This window comes from Diaporthe amygdali, assembly GCF_026229845.1.
Source record: "Diaporthe amygdali strain CAA958 chromosome Unknown NODE_5_length_1802954_cov_64_987939, whole genome shotgun sequence".
Classification (NCBI taxonomy): Eukaryota; Fungi; Ascomycota; class Sordariomycetes; order Diaporthales; family Diaporthaceae; genus Diaporthe; species Diaporthe amygdali.
In genome coordinates this window covers 35,879-58,138 of record NW_026517025.1, presented here as the reverse complement: position 1 = coordinate 58,138, position 22,260 = coordinate 35,879, and the positions used below count along the sequence as shown (strand labels likewise).

General features: G+C 50.5%; 9 protein-coding genes across 9 annotated transcripts; 5 read left to right on the top strand and 4 right to left on the bottom strand.

Annotated features, from left to right (window-relative positions):
• Positions 1–6: 6 nt before the first annotated feature.
• On the bottom strand, positions 7–840 carry J7T55_015155 (cellobiose dehydrogenase; the record flags this gene model as incomplete). The annotated part of the gene is made up of 1 exon (XM_053139364.1): positions 7–840. The coding sequence occupies one exon, from the start codon at positions 838–840 to the stop codon at positions 7–9; it is 834 nt and encodes a 277-aa protein (XP_052996885.1).
• Positions 841–2,268: 1,428 nt separating this feature from the next.
• On the bottom strand, positions 2,269–2,925 carry J7T55_015154 (uncharacterized protein; the record flags this gene model as incomplete). Its single annotated transcript, XM_053139363.1, has 1 exon — positions 2,269–2,925. The coding sequence occupies one exon, from the start codon at positions 2,923–2,925 to the stop codon at positions 2,269–2,271; it is 657 nt and encodes a 218-aa protein (XP_052996884.1).
• A 1,760-nt stretch (positions 2,926–4,685) lies between these two features.
• On the bottom strand, positions 4,686–6,827 carry J7T55_015153 (sulfatase; the record flags this gene model as incomplete). Its single annotated transcript, XM_053139362.1, has 4 exons — positions 4,686–5,449; positions 5,651–5,753; positions 5,814–6,386; positions 6,435–6,827. The coding sequence occupies 4 exons, from the start codon at positions 6,825–6,827 to the stop codon at positions 4,686–4,688; spliced, it is 1,833 nt and encodes a 610-aa protein (XP_052996883.1).
• A 1,879-nt stretch (positions 6,828–8,706) lies between these two features.
• On the top strand, positions 8,707–10,633 carry J7T55_015152 (Glucose-repressible protein; the record flags this gene model as incomplete). The annotated part of the gene is made up of 7 exons (XM_053139361.1): positions 8,707–8,719; positions 8,790–9,042; positions 9,115–9,331; positions 9,420–9,533; positions 9,610–9,658; positions 9,867–10,256; positions 10,317–10,633. The coding sequence occupies 7 exons, from the start codon at positions 8,707–8,709 to the stop codon at positions 10,631–10,633; spliced, it is 1,353 nt and encodes a 450-aa protein (XP_052996882.1).
• A 511-nt stretch (positions 10,634–11,144) lies between these two features.
• J7T55_015151 (uncharacterized protein) lies at positions 11,145–12,017 on the bottom strand (the record flags this gene model as incomplete). Its single annotated transcript, XM_053139360.1, has 2 exons — positions 11,145–11,311; positions 11,402–12,017. 2 exons carry the CDS (start codon positions 12,015–12,017, stop codon positions 11,145–11,147), a joined length of 783 nt encoding a protein of 260 aa, XP_052996881.1.
• A 695-nt stretch (positions 12,018–12,712) lies between these two features.
• Positions 12,713–13,162, top strand: J7T55_015150 (uncharacterized protein; the record flags this gene model as incomplete). Its single annotated transcript, XM_053139359.1, has 1 exon — positions 12,713–13,162. One exon carries the CDS (start codon positions 12,713–12,715, stop codon positions 13,160–13,162), a length of 450 nt encoding a protein of 149 aa, XP_052996880.1.
• Positions 13,163–13,272: 110 nt separating this feature from the next.
• J7T55_015149 (nucleoside-diphosphate-sugar epimerase family protein) lies at positions 13,273–13,686 on the top strand (the record flags this gene model as incomplete). The annotated part of the gene is made up of 1 exon (XM_053139358.1): positions 13,273–13,686. The coding sequence occupies one exon, from the start codon at positions 13,273–13,275 to the stop codon at positions 13,684–13,686; it is 414 nt and encodes a 137-aa protein (XP_052996879.1).
• A 1,715-nt stretch (positions 13,687–15,401) lies between these two features.
• J7T55_015148 (glutamyl-trna subunit a) lies at positions 15,402–17,372 on the top strand (the record flags this gene model as incomplete). The annotated part of the gene is made up of 1 exon (XM_053139356.1): positions 15,402–17,372. The coding sequence occupies one exon, from the start codon at positions 15,402–15,404 to the stop codon at positions 17,370–17,372; it is 1,971 nt and encodes a 656-aa protein (XP_052996878.1).
• Positions 17,373–20,118: 2,746 nt separating this feature from the next.
• J7T55_015147 (uncharacterized protein) lies at positions 20,119–21,623 on the top strand (the record flags this gene model as incomplete). Its single annotated transcript, XM_053139355.1, has 3 exons — positions 20,119–20,537; positions 20,596–21,184; positions 21,255–21,623. 3 exons carry the CDS (start codon positions 20,119–20,121, stop codon positions 21,621–21,623), a joined length of 1,377 nt encoding a protein of 458 aa, XP_052996877.1.
• Positions 21,624–22,260: the final 637 nt, after the last annotated feature.

The following is a 22,260-nucleotide window of genomic DNA, read 5'->3' as shown; positions in this document are numbered from 1 at the left end:
TTTTTTTCAATCATCATCGGCCTCGTCGTCTGACTGACCATTTGCCGTGTTCCCGGTTCCGACTTTGTCATCATCATCATCATCCCCTTCGTCCTCTTCCTGCCCACCGTCACCACCCGCGACGTTCAATGCAACTGGGCTAGCATTTCTTGAAGCTGGTATAGCACCTCCGGCCTGAGCAGCAACCGCTTCAAACGATGTACTCCGGGCTTGTCCTAATCTCATGGTGAACGGCCCAAAACCTCTCTCATGGAAGCCAAGCTGTGCGTCCGGCGAGGCTCGATCCGCCACTGCCTGCTCAGATAATGCCCATCCCATCACACCATCCGTCACTGTTGCCTCCGCACCAAGACCCAATGCCGTGTCCAGACATCCTTCACACACAAACGTGAATGAGAGGAATGTGTTGTTGACTGTGGTGGCTTGTGCGATGGGGCGGACGGCAAATTTCCCCACTACCTCAGGTGGATCATCTTCGTTGGTGCCTTGCCTGAACGAAGCCATAACACCGCCGGCGCCATCTGGCCAAGCCGCGAGAAAGAAGTTATTCTCCATCTCCCCAGTGAGCCCTATGGCACCCCAGCCTGCACCATTGACTAGCGGGAACGTCATTTGTCCAATGAAAGAGTCAACAGGTGTCTCTGGCATTGTCATCGCGAATCCAAACGTTGTGCGTGCACCAAAAAAGCGTTCCATGGTGAGGCCTGTCACAGCCTCGGTGAACGCAGTCGACACTTGAGAGGTGGATGAAGTTGGTTCGTCATCATCCTGAGCGACAGTAGTCACTGACAACAGGAGGAGGACGAGAAATAAGGGCAGGGGGTTGTGAAGTCTGGCCATCCTTGACTACAGTCTGATGTCCGTATATACAAAGATAGGAAATGATATATGGAGGAGAGATGAATGTGACTAGCCCGTGAGAAGGCACTGAAGCTTGAATAAATATTCTCATCAGTACTCCAGGGGATTGCTACATCTTTATAATCTTTCCACAAAAGCTACGACACAATATCACGAAGGTCTTGAACCCATGACAATGTTAACACCAGGTGGAACGTCAACTGTGAGCAGCTTAAACAGCCTAGCTGGCTTGGCTCCTTCTCGGCGCCTCACAATACTTGGAGGGTTCATGATACTATTCTGCCTATTCTCCAAAAACTAATCGTTGGCTAATGAAGAACTCGGGCTACACAGAAACGTGATAAAAATAATCACTCGACCACAGTTGGTAGACAAATAATTGTTTTAGGGTACTACTCGTCTCAACCCGGGCAGTGAAACTATGATGAACCAAACACAAATGCAGGGCGAGTGACCCGCAAATGCCATCCCATTTGATTTCATCGGGGCTTGTGGATGATGAGACGGAGCTTGCCGCGTTAGAGAGCCGTTCCAATCGCCTGGGCTAAAAATAACATCAAGTCAACAAAAAGCCAAGAGATCATGGACGCTCACAGTCGCTTGTCAAGACTGCCAAATGCGCTATGCATGGATGTTTATGTGTCTTGCATCAAACAGAAGCGGCTGGTCGCAATCATTGGATTGGTGTCCTGATTTTGACAGCGTCGATCTTTGGGACGAACGTTGAGGCTGCCACACGCGCTTATTCTTGGCGCTGCCAAGTCCCTTGCCACCCAGCGGGCCCAAACATGCGAGACCGACTGTATGGCTGTCTCGCTTGTGTCATGTCCAAAAGCGAGCAGTCCATAACTATTTGACAGAATCTCGAGTAAATCACCTTGAGTGGTCAATTGTGCATGCGAGGACAATTTTGCTCTTCAAATCGAGCGTTGTCATTGCTAATCTCGTATCAAGTCAGTGCCACCGAAGAATCAGCCATAAGCCAATGAGAGGACTGTGGTAATGTCGGTTGCTTATAACAAAACCCCGCGGGGCTGCTCAAGTCGTTTCTTGGATGGAGCCGAGCAGACTTCATTACATGTTCACTGTGGGCCTTAGTTCTCAACCTCAAATTTTTTCGCGCTTAGGACTTTGGTCCTGACCTGCAACAAGAGCTCGTCCGTCTCACCAACCCAAGCGAACACGGTAGCGCATTCAATCTTTGCGAGTCGAAAATGATCCTCTTCTCAGGTGCCGACCGCCGCTTGACAGGATCCAGGGTGGCATAATTCGACCGATCCTTGGTCATGCCTGAGCCGCAAATGCATATCAACACCTGCCAGGCTTCTGTGCGCCACTTGCGCTTCATCTGTGACCGATTCCCACGGAAAGCAATCAAAACGCCAGGTTGGCTCTCTTCCCGATGACTCATTGGCTTTTTGATCGGCGAGCTGTCAGCCTTCGGAACGACGAGGGCCGAAGAATCAGCGACCGTCTCTTTTTCTCTGTCGAAGTCCGGTCTGATTCGACATCGGTATTCGGAACCAGAACGTCGTCTGGGAATGCGAATGCTCTCGGGCTGGCGGCTGGTAACTCATTGAGCCTAGCATAGCGTGACTTTGGCTTCCATTTCTCGGAGTAATTGGTGAATGTGCGAGGCGGCAAGTCGAATAGATGATCGTAGGTGGGAGTCGCGACCTGTGACGGCTCCACCATTCTTTGATGCCGAGCAGGCCGGTCAAACGTGCTGGCGTCTGAATAAATGCTGGAGTTGTAGGTGGGTCGTCTCGTGGGCAGTGGAATCGACGTGGTTGAATGGTTGTCGCTGAAGTCCAATCGGGCTTCCGAATGCCGAGAGCTACCCATGCTGCCGTAGCCGCTATCCGAACTGCTGGAAATGTCACTTGAACCTCGACTCTCGGGGTAAGTTGACTTGTATGGTGTGGCGGCGACCTGGTCTGCGGGGGGACTGTTGATTGTGCTCTTCAGACTCTGTCCACATTCGTGACAGACGTGATGCGACGACCCGCCTTCCGGCAGAGTGGCCTTGCCTCCTCTTGTGCTTTTTCTGAACTTCCTGAACATCTTTTCTGGCTCACCGACTCCTTGGATGCAGCAGTGAGTGATACCTTTGGTGGAGGAAGACAGCCGCCTTTTGTTTCGTGATGGGAATCGTATGGTTAGATATGCACTGTTAATATCCAGTTCAATGAACCTTTTCAAAAGGAAAAAAATAAAAGCCTTTGTGAAGGCAGTGCCCGTATTGGAACGGCATCATGCTGATATTTTAACTGTCATATCGATCTTCATGCCTTCAGACGGGAAGCCCGCACGGAAGCCCGCTGAAACCGACAGTTACGTACCCACATCCCGCTCTCCAATGAAATCAACTCCACGGAAACTTCATGAAAAGGGGCTAAAACTGACCCGAAACCTTTGGTGACTGAGATGTTGTGCATCAACATACTTACCCCTCCATAACGCGTACGTACAAACAGTTTGACCAACACAATCTTGTCACAAGACACCCTGCTGTGGCATAACGTCCTGCGACACAATGTATCATCAAACCATCCTCCTCAATGGGGCATTGCTCCGCGGCGCTTCTCGTGCCCGCTATAGAGCCCTTTGTCCCAATCAACAACGGCTACTCCGCGTGGCGCAAGACCATTCTAGTGGAACGGCCAGCCGTTCTGATAATGGAATCACAACATGGATAAGTGCTGGCCATGAGGCTGTTTATAGATAAAGCTTATGGCGGCAAAGACAACTTCATGCACGTGACTTCTCGGAATCGCGACTCTCGGACATGGGTTAATTATTAATAGACTACTCAATAAATACCCTGCATTTTAAGGAGTTGTACATTTACCGCGTTGTCCACTGTGACTATCCTTATAAAAACTGTCTGTCACCGCGATACCGTGCTCACACTGCTCCACGAGCCAAGCGACATTGCTTCGAACACAGATGGCTCCTGTAGGTCATCGTTGTGACCCGCGTAACAGCTGGTCAACACGGACCACATTTCACCATTGGCAACCGAATACGGCGTGTTATTATCGATAAACGACGAGCACAAGTTCCTAGTTGACGATGGTTGGAGTCCCTGGCCCGTCGTCTTGGCTCGTATAGACTGCGTGTGTTGTACAGATAAAGCCCCCCCCCCCAAAACAAAGATGTTTGAGTACAACATCTCCATTTTTTTTTCCCTCTTCGAATCTTGATTTCGCAATGTAAGTGCAAAGCCGACTATTGCCTCAGAGGCTGAAGAGCGCTTTCGACTCAATGTGCCACACTCCGTCGTGAGGCCAGGAAGGGGCAACAAAACCTGATGCTATAGGCTTTGCTAACTCGAATGCCCTTGGGGCCGGAACGCTTGCACGATAGCTTCTGCAGATTTAGGAAAACCCGTCCCAGTAAGTCTTTCGGCGACCCCGCCCCTGGCCTCCGCTTCCTACCATTCCAGTGCGAATCCAAATTGTCCAAGCAAGGGAGCTCCTACCGCCCAGCCGATTCATTCTTTTAATATCCGCAGCGCCGCAACCACACGCTCTGAATTATCTATCACACTTTGACAAATATGCTAGCTTAGGGGCGCGATGGTTTCACTAGGGGAATATCCCCTCTGGCACATACAAGTATTGTAAATAGTGGAATTGGTCACAAGAAGCATTTGAGTTTGCACTGAGCATATTTTTAACCCCTTCGCCCTTCAAAATGAAATGGTCAGGATTAAACATCAAGTCTCACAAATCTCAGATTCTGAGACTGATGATTAAACATGATTGTTGCGCACTAGAGTGTATTTATACGCTTTTCTTACAGCCTCTGGGTAGTTACTATTATGATTTACCTCCCAACCTAGCCTGATACTGCTCCGCTGGGCTGGGAAGGTTGACAGGCGGCGAGCGATCGTCCATATACCACGGAATAACATCGCTCGTTGACAGGATCCACTTTAACAAGTCCCCCTTCAGCTGTGCCTTGATGTCCTGATACTCGGGCTCATCCGCGAGGTTGTGCCGCTCGCCCGGGTCGTCGCGGCGCGAGTAGAGCTCATCAGCCTCGTAAATACGATAAATGTACGTCCACTCCTTGCTGCGCATCGAGGTCGCCATGCCCACCAGCGTAGTCTCATTGTGCTGCAGGCCCGCCTTAATGTCGTAGGGGAACGCCGCCTGCTCCAGCAGTGGCTCCTCGCTCGTCAGGAACCCGCCCTCTGTGAAAGAGTAGGTCCTGTTCCATGTGAAGCTGCTGCTGCTGCTGTTCCCGCTGCGCCCGAGCTCGTGGATCCCGTCGACCCACGATTGCCCGAAGTGCATGTACGTCTCGTTAATGGTCGCCAACTGCAGCATGGTCGGCACAAGGTCGACCATCTCGGCCATGCCGTCAAACACCTTGTCCTTGGGGATGCCTGCGCCGCCGATGATGAGAGGGTCGTGGGTGAGCGAGTTGGATAGTCCGGAGGGCCACTTCTCGATTAGGCCATAGTCGCCGAGCCATTCGCCGTGGTCTGTGAAAAAGAAGGTGACAGTATCATCCCAGAGACCAAGCTCTTTCGTTTTATTGACGACCTGTCCGAACTGATTGTCCAGCTTTGTGATCACTGCAACATATGGAGTAAGTTATCGTGGCCGCAATGGACAATTTTCATACAAAAACAGTTCGGATAGAGATACCATCCACCCGTAGCTTGTCTCACAAAATGCAACTAATCAAAGAACTTGGGCAGGCAGCGAGACGATTTACATGTTCAGCTGATACATTTCCCGTGAAGAAATAAGAATGGAATTCAGAAGCTGCTTACTACCGTAGTAGGTCGCCTTGACCTCTCGCCAGGTGTCGTCGGTAGCGCGATCAAGACCGGCTGCCTCGATAATGCTGTCCATGTAGCGGGGCATGTGTCCAGTCTAAGAATGCGTGTCAGTGAGGACGGACTGATTCCACGATGCAGTATGAAACCCGTTTACCATCTCACCCCTGCTGATAGGGAGTGGCATTTCTGACCGGTTATACATGGAGAAATAAGGCTCTTCCACGGTGAAGGGACAATGTGGAAACAAGAGCGGCAGGAAAAGTACCCAAGGCTGATCTGCCGGTGGATTTTCAAGCCACTTCAATGCCCCCCGTAGTAGAGATGCGTCATACGAGTTGTAAGTCTCGGTTTCGTTGCGCAGACCTTGGTAGTAGACGCGATTCCAAATGTTGTTCAAATCAGTGGTGTTGTAGCTGCCTCTCTTGTTGAGGAGGTGGAACAAGGGGTCCGAAACATCGAGGTTATCATCTGCGATCTCGTCAAGACTGCGAGCAGTCCCGGGTGCAAACCTTGACTGCAGGTCATCAACTTCAAGATAGCCGTATTCGCTGACGCTCAGCTCCGTGGCATTTTCTGCAAATAGGTCACCCCGTGGCGCGAGGTAGGCAACGTGATACCCCCCATCCTTCAGAGAGCGAAAAACGTTCTGCTCATGAGGCTTGAGCAGGTTGTTCAGCGTACGATGGCCGCTCACATGCGGATATTGGCCCGTGAACTTCAGAACTTCCTGTTAATGTGATTTTGATTGGACCGCAAGAAGGTAACTGTTGCCTACCATGGAGCATCTCGACTGGGAGCACACTGAAGCCTGAGCGAAGGCGTTGGTGAAACGGACACCTTCTCTTGCAAAAGCATCGATATTCGGAGTCTGGACGATCTTTCGTTCCTTGTACATCAGCAATCCGCTAGCGGAACGAAAGCCGGCTCTTGTGGACTTGAAGCTACGAAGACTCACGTCGCTCCCGAATATTCCCACAGAGTCGTATCTCAATTGGTCTGGCATGAAGATAATCATGTTCGGTTTCTCAATAGCGAGCCCATTGCCCTTGGCCGGCTGCTCATAAGGGTGTTCCAAAGTGTAGGGAAGATCGACGCTGGCAGGCTGCGAAGAGACAATCCGACCCAGACACGCCAGGAGAGCCCATTGTAGGCTCAGACGGGCAACCATTTCGTACTGACTTCCTCATCCAATTGAGACAGCACAGCACTCGAGAAATAGTCGCTGCAATGCAACAGGAGAACTTGGCAGACAGAATTGCCACGAACTTTAGAATGTTGAGCTTGTACGCAAGTTGAGAAATCGGAGTATTTTATAACGAAGTGGCAGGCAGTAGACGTACCCGTTGTGGCCCCGCCTTATTCTGCACTGCAACCTTAGACGGCCCCGTACTATACAGTGGGTCTGGGAATGACCCCGGGACTTTTCACGGTGAGCCCCTCGTCTGGAATGGACTGGCTCAACGTTAACATTGCGACATTCTCCAGACCTCCAAGTGTACATTTTTCAATCTGGTTTCTTGGAGAGTACAAAGTGCCTGTAAAACCTGACGGATCAGTCCTAAAAAATTCGCGTAATGTGGGAAGTACACGTGGATAACACCTGCTGAAAGGAGAAACCAGGCCAGCTTCCGTCGGGATCGAGGCATTTCATGCGAATTGCACCGTCGTAGTGTTGCCTATCAACCGCTGTCTGACCTGAAAAGAGAGCCAAGGAAAAGTACCTGTGGACCCCCAAAAAACGCAATTCAATCTTGGGAGCGTATTGGGCTACACAGTACATAGCCAAGACTTTCGTGGTGGAAACCACGTGCATGTCAACATTGCGGGACTAGAGTTTGCGACACCCGAGCGATAGCCAGCCTTACTTCACCATAAACGCTTGTTCAAGTTCGAAGATCATGCGATGATACCTGGTAAACGTCCACTCTTGTTCAACTAAGGAGCAGAGTACATGTGAATTTAAGAGTACTGAACTGGATCTGATATAAGCTGTGATAACTACAGTACTGTGGCTCCAAGACATAAAACAAAGAAACAGATGTTATGCAGTGGAAAGCTGATACGCAGTCAAGAATAACACACACTCACCCGAATTCATTATTGAATAAAAAGTAAAGCCAATTATACAATATTGTCACTGTGTCAATTTAGATCACCTTCCTAAGAGGGTGTTCCAACAAGCATCGTCACTAAAAAGTGGCTGGCGGCGATCCCCCGGTTGTATGGCAAGACACCTCTCAGGCTAGTCATTGGCCGTAAATCCTAGGAGAAGGACTGTCTTGTCTCTGCTGAAGGTGGGCAACACCGGGTGTGCGGCGCCTGTGTTGATTACCAATTTGGGTCCGTGGCCACCGCCGGGCAGCTCTACAAGATCGACACCCGCTTTGAGAATAGGTGGGGCCGAGATCCCTCCTCAAACCAGGCTCGGACCACTGACTAATCCTAGGCTCCGTCTTGGCCGCCGATATTGTCACTGACTCAGGAAGATCCCGGGGGACGCTGCCCACCAGTGCTGCGTCTTGGATAACTGATATAACAATTCTCAACAGATATTGTACTCGCCTTCTTGTCTCAATACCTACGTATCTCATCGTAGAGCTACCAACTTACCTGGAATATTCGTTTCGCAATTCAGCCGGCTGACCACAGGGACATCTTGTCGATTCAGCTACACTTTGCGGCGCATCAATCTACTTCAATCCTGGAGAAGGACATCTCTCATCCACGAGATGGCGTCTCGTCCTGAGATCGACTGACTTCAAGACTCAGCATCCCGTTACCAGTCCGGGAGCTTGTCACGTGAAGCGATGGCTACCATTGACATCATGCCTCATGGTTCGAGCGACTCTGACATTACTTCATCAGTCCCAGTAGGCTCAGTGCCACTCTCAGCTACACGGCTATCTTGCGTCTATTGTAGGAGGAAAAAGCTGAAGTGCGATCGCGCATTTCCGCTGTGTACACGTTGCCATAAGTTGAAGCGAAAATGCATTTATCCCGCGTCGAAACGATTCAATTCTGGCAGAAGGAGGACAGTGAAAGGCCTCATGGACAAACCTGGTGTGTTCCAAGCTTCCTCGTCTTTGGGGATTTGTCGTTGGTCAATTGTGCCACTGACGTGCTAGAGTAGGCGAACTTGAGGATGATACCAGAGACACTGGCGCAAGGAGTGTGCGACAGCCTGTTTCTGTGCCGACCATCACGACGACAGTCGATGTGGCCGACAACAACCCGACGTCATCTGACGAAGCGCAAAATGTCGAGGATGAAGCGCGCCCTGGCCCCTCAAGACTTGTTGACAATTTCAAGTCAATTGGAGGCGAATCTTTCAATGCCAGAGCTCGTGACCGACTTACACCGTCGCGCGAGCTTGTAGAAGATCTGTGAGAAAGCCTGTCCTCGCGGGAATCCTTCCCAAGTCGAAAAGCCATTCTTAGCTTACTCTTTAACGGCAGCACAGCCACGTATTTCGACCGAATACACCACGCCGCTCCTATGCTGCACCAGGCTCGCTACGTGGCATCTCTGCAGCTCTCATCGGATCTACAGCTACCTAGTTGCCTGCGGCTTGCTGTGATGGCATCAGGCGCGTGCGTCTCCCCAGCACACAGATCCCTTGCTGTGACACTATATGAGCAAGCCAGAGACTTGGCCGAGGCAGACGAGACGAATGTAAAAAGTTTTTGGCCATATCCCCGCAAACTACTGTCTATGGCTCACCGCTTCAACCTTGCGCCGCTGACATTGTGTTACAACACAGGATGAAGGGGAATCCTTTATCACGCTAGCACATGCTCAGTGTTGGCTTCTTCTGGCCAATTTCGAGGCTCGCCGTGCAGCGTTCATGCGAGCAGCAATGAGTCTTGGCCGTGCTGTACGGATCTCACAAATGCTGCAACTACACTGCCAAGGCCGAGCTGACTCGACTTACTCACTTCTTGCGCCCGCAGAGACAGCTCCCAGGGACCAGATCGAGATTGAAGAGCGCCGCCGGACTTGGTAGGTTGCTTTTGCTGCGGACCGACTCGTAGCGGCGACGACAAGTCTGCCCTCCTTGATCAATGCACGAGATGTAAGCGACGCCAAAATACCTTACTTTGAGCATCGATTTGAAGTGGCGGCTCGTCTAGCTGGTTATCACACTCAAAGTCACACTTGATGGCCCCATTCTGCTCAAATGATGGACTGACCTTCCAGAAGATTACAGTTGCTCTGCCGGTGTCAGAAGAGGCCTTCACACACAGTAGCACTGAGCTGACGCAGACCCTTGATGAATCACTTCGCCAGAAAGCTGTGCTCCGGTCTCCGCTCGCGGCTCGGGCCCTTGTGTCGGACCTGCTCCACAGATCTTTGATGCTAGCCCAGGAGTCATCACCCGTTGTCGACGAACGGCTCGGGGAACAGCAACAGCCCATCGTTGACCAGTACTGGAGTCGGCACCGTGATCTCGACAATGCATTGACTTCCATGTTCCTTATGCTACCGGAAAGCCTTCGGCTGCCAGCAGCATTTCGTTGCCAGCAGGCAGTCTTTGTTAACATCCTAATTCACGTTGCCATAATCTGTCTTCACCAGTCAGCAACACGTAGAGTGCAGGGTGAGGCACCTCACGATGATAGTATTCATCTCAGAAGTACTAGAACCAGTTCATATACAGCTGTAGTGGGCATGCGTCAAAGTCGAGAACGCATGTTTGCCGCTGCGAAGGAGATTCAGCATATTTTTGGGATGGTCCAGGATCTGGAGATGGCGCTCAGAAATCCGATGCAGGATTTCGCTGCGTATACAGCCGCGCTTGTTTTTCTCGAGAGGCTGGCGACAGACCACGGGGGTGAGGCGAGCAGGAGCAATGTGAACTTCCTGCTCGATGTGCTCAACATCGTGAGCCAGACTAACCCGGCCGCCCAAGCCTCTGCGGTTAGGCTTACGGCAGACCTGGAGAGAGTATCTATTCAAATGGCGTCCAATTTGTGAAGGAGATGGCAGGCATGTGTGTCCTGATGGTAGCCGCATCTCGTACTATATGGGAAGGAAAATAAAGGGACGCGCCTGATGTCGGGAGTTGATCCCTCATTGAATGGTCAAAGACAACTTCAACCGCAGAATGAGTGAAGGGGTTATTGGTAAGACGGTTTTTGATTTGCGTTCTATCTAGTCCTGCCTGCCAGGTGCTAAACTACGCCCGGGGACGAAAGGTAATTTATATACTTCCCACGCAGACTCTCCAATCGTCTAGAACATTGTATCATGACGGCAATTATTTTGCCAAAGCAAAGTACGCATGAGCTAAGATCTCCATCTCTCTTTTGCTAAGAAAATTCTCCCAGGTCTCTGGCTTTACCTCTGGATAATCCGCGTTGTCGGTATGAGGTCCAACTAAAGTCTGACCATTGAGCCAGTAGTAAAGGAAGAAACTTTTGCCAGTCATATTAGAAAAATCCCCCTAGTGCTGAGTGTTTTCCCAGTTAAAGCGCCTAAAAGATACTCACAGAGACATATAACTGAAGACGTCGGTGGGGCTTTTTGCCTGCACCTCGTACATTTTCGACTTGAGCTCGTCAAGCGACCCTAGGCGCTCAAGCTTCGGCTGAAAGCCATATACCTTCTGAAATGTGGCAGCGATGTCCTTGATATTCTTTCGTTCGCCGAGATCTAGAATCAGATCAGTCAATAGCATAACAAGGCTTCTGACAAAAGAAGTGCAATTGTCAAATGAGGCCAAGAGAAGACATGTCGACGAACATTTCTTAATGCCAACGGCTGACCTATCTGCAATGACAGCAGCCGTAAACTCGGCGGTGTTTGCATACGAGGTGGCCTCCCAAGGCTCGGTCCCCTCGCCCCAGTAACGCAGAGTCTTGCACTCTGGGTCCCAGACTTTGAAGAGTGGACTGAGAAGAGGATCCATGAATCCTCCAATTGGAACGTGCACGCCCTCCACTTTCTTCTTGGTCTGCAAGTACGCTCTGACATGGATCATAGGGTCCTTCGGGAAGAGGTCGCCGAGCTTCAGGTTGGTATAATCCAGGCACCAGTCGCTAGCCACATAGCGGGGCACTCCGTTCTCCTCGCAGGCGTCAACGAGCTTCTTCTGACCATCGACCATGAGCTCGTCGGAGCCAAGGTAGGTGCACACTATCACATCGCAGCCGAGCACGAAGGGCTTGATGGAAACGTCATCGAAGGCCTCCCCTTTGAAAAGGGTGACGCGAGGGGACGAAGCGATGACGGATTCGACTTTACTTGGGTCACGGGCATATCCGCGGAGGAGGACGTTCTGGTTTTCAAGCAGTTTAGATGCGAGGAGGCGGCCGAATTTGCCTGTGATGCCGGCGAGACCAACGGTGATGGGTGACATGATGTTGTGCTTTTTGAAGGGAGACCTCAGACTGAGACTTTTCTATAACGGGTAGTAGTATATTTGCCCAGGCAAGGACTTTGAAGTAGTGCTGGAAACTGGCCGGATTGAGTTTGATTGACTGCAACGTCTAGGGTTATTCTAACGCCTCCTAATTGATTTATATATGTTGAATTTTCCTACAGTGTGGTCGTCGTGGAGATCATTTAGATCATACTCTCCACACTGGCACTGACATATCGTACAGCGATTTAGTCTGATTGTACCGGAACTATTACGTCGCACATGTGTCAGCCGCTTTGTCCAACGATTCAGTACCCTATCCGAAGTGCCAGGTGTTTGTCATTGTCGGACATTCTTGACGCCAAGAATGTCCGACAATGACAAACACGCATGGCAGGATATGGGTTCTAGAAGGACTACGAAGGAAGAGGAAGAACGGTTGTGGAATACTGCACAGCAGTCATCACGTAGATGCTGATTCAGGCGAAACTGTTATTGGATACCTTGCGCGAAGACTATAAAGGATCCATTTCGACGATCTTACGTCCTCATTAGATACCACACCAGTGCATACTACTCAGGAACACAAAGAGCCACTCGAATCTCAAACTACTTTCTGGGCTACCCCCTCTTGTACAATATCCTTCCTCCTTTGAGACCCACATTGCCTTTGAACATAATACACCGACGAAATGTCGCGTGCCATATTGGTCACCGGTGCAACCGGGCAACAAGCTGGCGCAGTGCTCAACGCCCTCATTGCAAGACAACCTCATGACTTCGTCTTTCTCGCTGTCACTCGCAATGCACAGTCATCTAGCGCCAGGCGCCTCGCTGCCAAGTCGCCAACTGTCAAGCTTGTTGAGGGAGATCTCAATAATGTCCCCAGCCTCTTTCAGTCTGCCAGGAAAGTCGCAGGGGCCGTCCCACTCTGGGGGGTGTACTCAGTCCAGGTCTCCATGGGCAATGGAGTAACTCTCGAGGGCGAGGTGCGGCAGGGAAAGGCGATTATAGACGAGTCTGTCAAGTCTGGTGTTCAGCACTTTGTCTACAGCAGTGTTGAGCGGGGCGGCAATGACCGGTCATGGGAGAATCCGACGCTCGTTCCGCACTTCAAGACGAAGCATGAGATTGAGCACTAACTACGCGACTCTACGAGCTGCAGCACACCGAAAAAGGCCAAGAAAAGTGGTACCTCTGCATACGCGACCACAAACACAATGGGCTGGACAATCCTCCGCCCGTAATTTTCATGGACAATCTCGTCCCCGGATTCGCCGGAAAGGTCTTTCTTACCATGTTGCGCGATACCATTCAAGAAAAGCCGCTGCAGTGGGTAGCTACCAGAGACATCGGCCTTTTCACAGCCGAGGCATTCCACAATCAGGAGATTTGGAATCATAGGGCGATCGGACTGGCTGGGGATGAGCTGACATTTTCGCAGCTTAGTCTGGCGTTTCAGAAGGTTACAGGGAGGCCGGTTGGAACTACTATTGGAGTTCTGGGAAAGATGCTGAAGTATGGTGTTTCCGAGATGGGAGCTATGGTGGACTGGTTTAAGGATGAAGGGTATCGCGCTGATCTGAGCGAGAATGCGAGGGCTGTCCCAAATTTGATGACCATGGAAGCATGGCTGAAGGAGAGCGCCTTCGTGAAGCGAAAGTGAGGGTCTCTAGGAAGCGAGTGAGGTCGAGATATCAACTTTCGTTTTGAATTGCGTTGTATCAGAAGCAAGAAAATAAATTCAAATAATTCTGTATTAATGCCCAATGTTATCATTTTTATGAGCTTAATGTTCCTGTGTTGCTAATTTCTAGTGCATATATAAGTGCACGGTGTAGTAAACTGCTAGCAGGGAACAAGTTATGCAAGCTTTCCGCAAATATTAGCCTTTGACTGAGATGGGTTTGTTCTTAAATAATTGGGAGTAGCGATATCTCAACAACCTAATGGGAAGAGCTGCGCATGTTTCCTATGTAGATGCTGATTCATATATCTCAATCCTTCTCGTGATGATCTACACGGACTTTTCCATGTCGCGGGAGAACCCGCGCATATTCTAAGTTAGAAGTCACAGTGATAGTCGTCAAGCGGCTGATCCAGGCGCTGGGCTTTCAACCTGGTGGTCTTGCCATCGTCACACCCTACAAAGCAAAGCTAGGCAAACTCAAAGAGCGTCTTGAGAAGAATGTTGTTCATGTGCACAAGGGAGACCGTGTGCATTTGACCACTGCCGACAAAGTGCAGGGTGCGGAACGAAAGATGATTTTGTTCCTCCTGGTAAACACTACAAAGGCTGGTGCTGGGTACGTCTTCGACCCGAACCGACTAAAAGTCATCTAAAATCGGAGAACATACTCCCTGATTGTCATCGGAGATTGCAAGGTTGCCGTACAGTCACCCGGGCAGAACCAGTTTCGAGTTAACACGACCCTCAGTGAGTGGATCACGTGACTCGAAAGTCACGCTCACTGGCTTCATGTCAGCCTGATAAGCTTCACCACATTCAGGAATTGTGACAAAACCCCAAACCAGCCACAATTGATTTCTCCAGACCTCAGAGATGATACTGAACAAGGAATTCAGGTGAGCTTCAGAAGTGAGAGATGCTTCACTTGTCAAGTCAAAGCTACTAACATGGAAAGAAATAGCTTTACCTATGAATTATCAAGTGAATGCTTCATATTATTACAAATAATGTGTCAGACGTCAAGACAGCGTATCTCAAGGTCGACTTTAAGCTATGTGGACCCAGAGGTGAAGTAAGATACAGATTTTAAAAAGCATGGCGACAATGGAAAAGCAATATGGCTACGCTTGCGGCTGGCCTGCCAAGACTATCCGGCAAGAGGAATGTTAGTTTCTTATCTCTCGCTCTACCTCTGCAGTATCAAAATCCCTGGTACTTTATCACTGCCTCTGACAATGGGGTCCTGCTATTGCCCCACCCCTAGATCGGGTCTTACGCCTGGACAAGACTACCCATAACGTTCCCTGCATCCTTATCTCAAATGATTAGACAATGGAGTAAGTGACGCTATATATTCGGATATAAGAATCAAATACGCGCATTGATTAGTAAAGTCTTCGATAATAGGCTGTAGTATGTGCCGGCAATCGTGCCGGTGACCAATGCCCAGCGCAACCCGCCCTGTTCTTTGCAAGTGGAGTTCAATTCTCGGTACGGCCGGGGCGAAGGACTGATCCCTGATGATCTCAGCCGACCGGTCTATGGTATGCCAGCTATCAGAATGCGAATGATTCCGAGAACATATATAAGCAGCGGCCTTTATCTGTCTTCTTGTTAGAAACTACTAGGACCTCCTCACATCTCGTCGACACCTAGGCATCACCGGCAGTCTCAAGTCAAAATCCAGCACAATGTGGCTATTCCTGCTGGGGCTGGTTGTTATCGGACATGTGACCGCGTCCCTCGTAGACAAAGGACGGGTCATCGAGTTTGAAGGAGTATCATACTACGCCCCTGGTTCCTCGATTGCCCAGCTCAGCAACAATTGCACTCACAGGACCCTGGCCACCGCCGAAGTTGTTCCTGGCTACGACTTGTTTCCTCTGACCGTCGTCCAGACTGCATCCGGATATTTGAGTGCCGAGGAGCTCGCCAACATCACCTCTGAGTACACTAAGCTGGACGACGTGTTTCAACCGGCCTTCTTGAGAACAATCTACCTTCAGCCTACCGAACAGAATCCTGCTCCGGTCATTGATACTGCATCTTTCGAGTCCAGCCAGGGGGGCTCGAATGTAAAGCTGTTCATCAACCCCGGCGGCACCGTGGGAAATTGTAAGGTTCTCATGACTGGCAAAACTATCACCAATCTCCCAAATGGTCCTTACTTCGCCTCTGCTGTCACCGGCGACATCTTCAAGGCCTACAGACTGTACGATGACAACAATCTTGCCTTCATTCAGGGCGTTATCAGCGACGAGCAGGGAGCTTACATGTCGTTGCCTGCTATCACGGAGAACGTCATGGCCAAGAGTGTCGCGGTGCCGTCGAGGTTGTACTACAAGACCACCGAGCAGCAGCCCCTCGCCGGTCTTCGTTTTGGCGTGAAGGACATTTTCCACGTCAAGGGACTTGGCACCAGCGGTGGCAATCGCGCTTATTTCTATCTCTATGGCCGACAAAACAACACTGCTCCGGCCGTACAGCGCCTCATCGACCTTGGTGCAGTCCTCGTGGGCAAGATGGGCACTGTGCAGTTCGCCAACGGGGATAAAGCCACGGCTGATTGGGTCGACCTCCATGCTCCCTTTAATCCTCGAGGTGACGGTTACCAAGACCCTAGCGGTTCGTCGACGGGTCCCGGAGTGGGTGTAGGCGCGTATGAGTGGTTGGACCTCTCCATGGGCAGTGATACTGGTGGCAGCATGCGCGGGCCCGCCGGATCAAACGGTATTTTCGGCAACAGACCATCGACCGGTGCTATTTCTCTGGACCACGTGATTCCGCTCTCCCCTGTAAGCGACACAGCCGGTATCTTCGCCCGCAGCGGCACGTTGTGGGCCAATGCAACGAAGGCCTTCTACCCTAATATGCAATCCAACTGGACCACGTTCCCTAAGACTCTCTATTACCCGCCCACCATGTCAAGCGCATGGGACAGCGGTATCAGCCCCGACGCCGTGAACATGGTAGAAGACTTCGTTCAGAAGCTGGGCAACTTCCTCGACACTGAAGCGCTTCCGGCCAATTACACCCAGCTTTGGGCCGACACCCGCAGTGACGCTCCCGCTGTCGACGAGATGCTAAATTTGACTTACGCTGTCTTTATCTCACACGACCAGTGGCAGCTACTCGGCAAGCCCTTCTTCCGCGACTATGCCGCCAAGAACGGCGGTCGCAGGCCTTACGTCAACCCAGGCCCCTTAGCTCGCTGGCAGTGGGGACAGGTCAATGCCCCTGACGAGGTTTACGCCCAGGCCCTCCGCAACATATCCATCTTCGCAGAGTGGTATTCCACCGAGGCATACGGCCGTCACGACCCTGAGTCATGCTCCGAGAGCGTTTACACCTACATCTGGCAGAGCGGGCAGCCGTCCTACCGAGACCAATACTTCTCGGCGCCTACCGCTCCCCCGTTTGGTATGAGCGATTCACGCGTCGCCGTGATAGCTGGTGCTCCTGAGGTAGTTGTTCCCATTGGCGAGGTACCTTATAACAGTACCAAATCCCTACAAATTGAATACCTCCCAGTATCAATGGCACTCAGAATGGCCAGGGGCTGCGACTTTGTCCTTGCAAACTTGGTGGCCAAGATGGAGGAGGCCAACATTATCCGGGCTGTTGCTGCTGGCTCTAAGTTATTCCCTTATGACTACGATTAAGTCAAGAAGTTAAATATCTACTGATTCCCATCAGCTCTATTGGCACAACCTCCGGAGACGGGGGATATGGATTATAAATTATCGTGTCTGATCTTCTCGGGTGACGGTGCTGAGGATAGACTCCGCCCATCAGAACCACACTCTGACAACATCCCCGCCACCTGTGCTTGTCTAGCTGCCCTGCTGATCCTTGGTGGTGCAAGGTGATTCCCTTGGATGTCCGAGCTGGAGTCTAGAACTTGAAGTAGTTGCATCAAACCCCTTCAAGATTGATTTTAAGAGGGTTTGCTAAACTCCAGGCTTCAGTTCAGGTTGGTATATAATGAAGATAAGAAGTGGGACTTCCCGAGGTGGAGGGAGTGGACACGAGAGTCACAAATCATATATTCAAGTCACAGTACCTCGCAGAGCATCAATGACTTGAACTTAGCTATTGTTCTAATTATACTGATAGTAGAATCGTGCTATGAAAGTGCCTTGCAACTTTTTTCTCATGTATGAGTGCTGGTTATATCTTGCGTTCCGCATCAGGTATCTCGGCCTCCTCAGATCACCTGGGTCGTGCCAAAAGCTCTTCAGTCTGTCCCTTTTCCCTGTATTTAATCTGTTCCAGTACCTCTGTTGCTCTATTCTCATTTGTCAATCTCACTGCCTCACGATACGCCTCCGGCCAAATATCGTCAGGAAGCATCTGGAGCAGGTCGAGTTTCGGGATGTTCAAGTCGTTCAGACGAGAGATTCCTTGCTTGTCAGAAAGCTGCTGCCTAAAGGGGTTCTTTATTCAATCTCCGTTGTCTGCAACAATTTCCCATGCACTCGATTTCCCCACCGAACAGTCAGATGCTTGAAAGCGCTGGCACCCCTCACCATAATAATCGATGACTCACAGACGTTGCCCTTGGGAAATATAGTGGTGATCGTGCTGGCAGCGTGCCTGGCCACTCCAGGCGAGCTAAAGCTCCTTTCTAAAGGGCTCTAGGTGTTTATGCTAGAACGGAGGCGGTGGTGTTGGTAGAGTGTGCAAGGTTGCTCGGTTGTGGAGCTTCTGAGAAACCCGCGGAGATGTAATTTTACGGGTACCGGGACACTGGTGCTGCTTGGCGAGCAATTTTAAAAGTAGCGAATAGTGCGGCCGGCAGTGTGAACATGTGTCCGGTTGTGGCGCTGCATTATTGGCGCCGGTCTGCATGGTGTTGAGCGGGTCGTTAGGGCCGTTGTGCACGGTGGAAATGCTCCTTTTCGGTCTGTGAAAGTTAACATAGAGTTATTTCCGGGCATTCATGTTGAACATCGCAGGAATGATCCTGTTGATGCACTCACGTATCCTGCCAAAGATAAATTGCAAGGAGTGAGCTCATGGAGGGTACGCCTCGCCCTAGTCCTGAGAAGGCCACACTCGCATAGGACTCGAGCAAGGGAGACTTGCTCGGTGGGAATATTGCCGACGATCATGGCTGGATGCCCATGCGACGTAGTAAAGGGAACGCCCGACTTTCCAGAGCCTAGCAACGGCTGAACGTCTCCCGGTTTGGGTGGGGGGAGGCCCCTAGCCTCGGACCCCTGCTCCGAACGGAAACCCACAGCACGAGAGACGGGGTGCGACTCACTGAGGCTCACTGAGGCGGAGTACATGCTTGTCACGTCACATAACGCTGCCGAGAAGAAACGTGAGGCAATTTATTGTTACGATGTCGTTGATTTGAGATTTCTTCGCGCCCGGCTATCCCGGAGAAAAAACGGCGTTCGGTAAAAAGCCACAGTCTGGTCTTTGGTCTTTCGCGAGTCTGTGCGAGTGCCGTAGCAGCCATATTCGACCTCGTATCGTCTAATGGCTTTGTTCTTTTATACGCCATGTCCTTAATGACGTGCGGATCTGCTCTCTTGCCGGTTGCATTCGCGACTAATATGCAACGGTAATGCAACTTTAATGTAAGCACAAGACGCCATTGAAGTGAAGGACTGGTCTGCTCATATCGAAATATTAAGATCATCGGCTTTAGAGTGCATGAGCCGCTTCGCTGAATGCAATGATACTGTTGTGTCGAAAAACGCGCTGTGGTAATAACGGCTCAGCTCGCCGCTAAGACCAAATGCCCAGCATGCAAGATTAACGCTTGTGCGACTTAGGTTCGCGCAAAATCAAGGACGACTGTGGGTAAAATACCAGTCCACTAGTTCAATGCAGCAATTGAATAGTACCGGTTGCTGCCTTCTTTCGTGACGCCTGCTGGGAGTGATTAATGATGACAGTCAGTGATGGGATGAGAGTCGTTAATGTTTCGAAAATAATTGCAAACATGAGGAACATCACTGAGCTTACACAATTGATAGATAATAAGCACGGATATTGTCGTGTGACATACGTGGCTTGGGTTAGTGAGGTTAAACATTATTTCCAAGAACCTCCTCAGTGATCATCACGCCTTAATCTACCGTGAGTACTAGGCCGGTTAGCCTCAGGTCAGTTCACACCGCATAGCAAGCATAAGGGCTCTTGGAGGTATGTGCTACATCTATGTCTGTGTCCAATGAGTTTTGGGTGCTTTGATATGACTTGAGGATGATTTGAATTGACTAGAGTCATGATGTCAACCTTGTTCAAAACTGTTCATAGGCTAAAGTGGCATTGACGGTACTGGAGTATATAATCCCATGATTCAAAATCACATCTCACAGCCATACCTGCACACAATTTCCACTCGGAACTCAATGCTCTGCCAGAATTGTTTCATAACACTTGACGACAATGAAAGCGAACGCCTTCCACGCGCTTGCGCTCCTTCCCACTTTGGGTTGGGCATTTCCGCAAATGGCCGGTGTAAACTCACGGGAGGAGATGCTGGAGCAGCTGAAGCAGCAACGAGAAGAGGAGCGCGTCGTCGAGAAGCGCAGCCCAATTCCGGACCCATCGCCCCAATTGCTTAGTGGGCTTGGTGGGCTTGGCAGTGTTGTAGGATCGCTCACCGGAGACATCACAGGTCTTCTAGGCTCCGTCGCCTCGGCCATCAGCCCCGACAACAAACGCCCGGAGGCGGGATACACCTTCAAGGCTCCGGGTCCAAATGACTCTCGCGGCCCTTGCCCGGGCTTGAACCTTTTGGCAAACTACGGCTATCTTCCCAGGAATGGATATGTCAATCTCGGTCAGGTTATCCAAGCGACTGCGTAAGTTAATTAGTCCAAATTTGCTGGGATCATCCATGAATATTGACGACTGGAACAGACGTGGTTTTAATATGGCAGCTGATCTCTCCACTCTACTCGGGGTTTTCGCGGTTCTGACTGACGGCGACATCGCGACCGAGTCCTGGTACCTTGGAACTAGTCCCACCAAAGTTGGCGGTCTCAACCGCCATAGCACAGTCGAAGCTGATATCTCACCCAACCGCGAGGACTATTATAATGGATGCGGAGACAATCATCACCTGTCCTCACGACTCTTCAAACAAAACGTTGCGTTAGCGGCTGCCTCCAAAGACTTCGGCTTGACAACCATGGCAAACCAATACCTCTACAATTCCCAGTTCAGCCAGACAAACAATCCTTACCTATATTACTTCCCATTTCCCTCTATAGTCAGCCTTGGTGCTTTCGCCTTCTATCCCAACTTCTTCTCCAACGGAACCTATGGTGCTGGTGGTGTTGCCAACTATGAGTCCATTTCAAGCATTATTGGTGCTCGGTACAACAGTACGACTGGCGAATTCGAGTATGTGCCAGAAAGGTGGCCTGAACAAGGATGGTATCGTCGTGCGACGCCATATGGAGCTGTCCAGACACTCACTGATGGTTTTGGTGCCATCTACACAAAAGTGCGTATTTTATCTGCAGTATTCCAAGGCTCGTCGAATATGCTATTGGCCACTAACCACTCGGCCGCAGAATCCTGTTGCGATGCCCATTGCACAATTGGGAACTTCCAATCTGACTCCGCAGACCATACTTTGCGACGTTGTTATGGGATTGAATAGTATCACTCCCCTTGCTTTGGCTGGACAAGCTCAATCCGTTGAGGCCGAGGTTACCTGGGCTCTCGCCAAGCTGGGCGCTGTCGGTATTAGCTCGACCATCCTGGGATGCCCTGCCTCTGCCCTCAGTCCCGACGTTGCTGTCTATCCGAACAGCACCAACAAGGGTGGTCCACTCAACCCCCCTGCGAGCGTTGCAGCGAATACTGGTAATAATGTTTACGGCAAGACATATTTCGCTGGTAGCGCGCCCACCACTCCCAAATGTTCCCACACCTCTTGAAAAATAAGTTGAGTATGAAGCTCCGACCTTTTACAACCAAATATTGCAATTTCACCGGTGATGGTGGTTCGGGGGTTTTGGCTACGGGCTAGTATTATATAATATAACTATAATGGACAATCAGATATACAGTCCTCCAGTGTTCTAGTCTTCAATGGAATCTAGGATCGAGGATATGGTTGCATTTCCGTCCACCACTTGTAGTACGCGTGTGAATTTGTGCCAGAATATATCTGGGTATGACCAGCGACCAGTAGAAGATTGGATTTTTTCAACACATAACTCACACAATGATGGAAGATATGAGCTAGCAATGCCACAACCATAATATTTAGCGAGGTAACTTTAATTAGTAGCTTACTGTTCACTTTATCATACAATAGCGTCTTTGAGCATGTATGTAGCAGAACAGCCAGCTGAGGATAGGTGAAGAAATCATTCGATATGCCTTCCTAAAGTTGCGGCAAGTATTCTGATAAGTCTGAACTCGTGAACTGGTTCGGAACCCGCGAGTACGACCATCTTGCAACCAGCGCTTTCACGCTGCCTCACCAAGGCAACCTTACTAAGGCAAACTAATGTGTTCAGATTCAGCGCAACCTACCGCCGCTTTACCTTCACACTTATAAATACAATC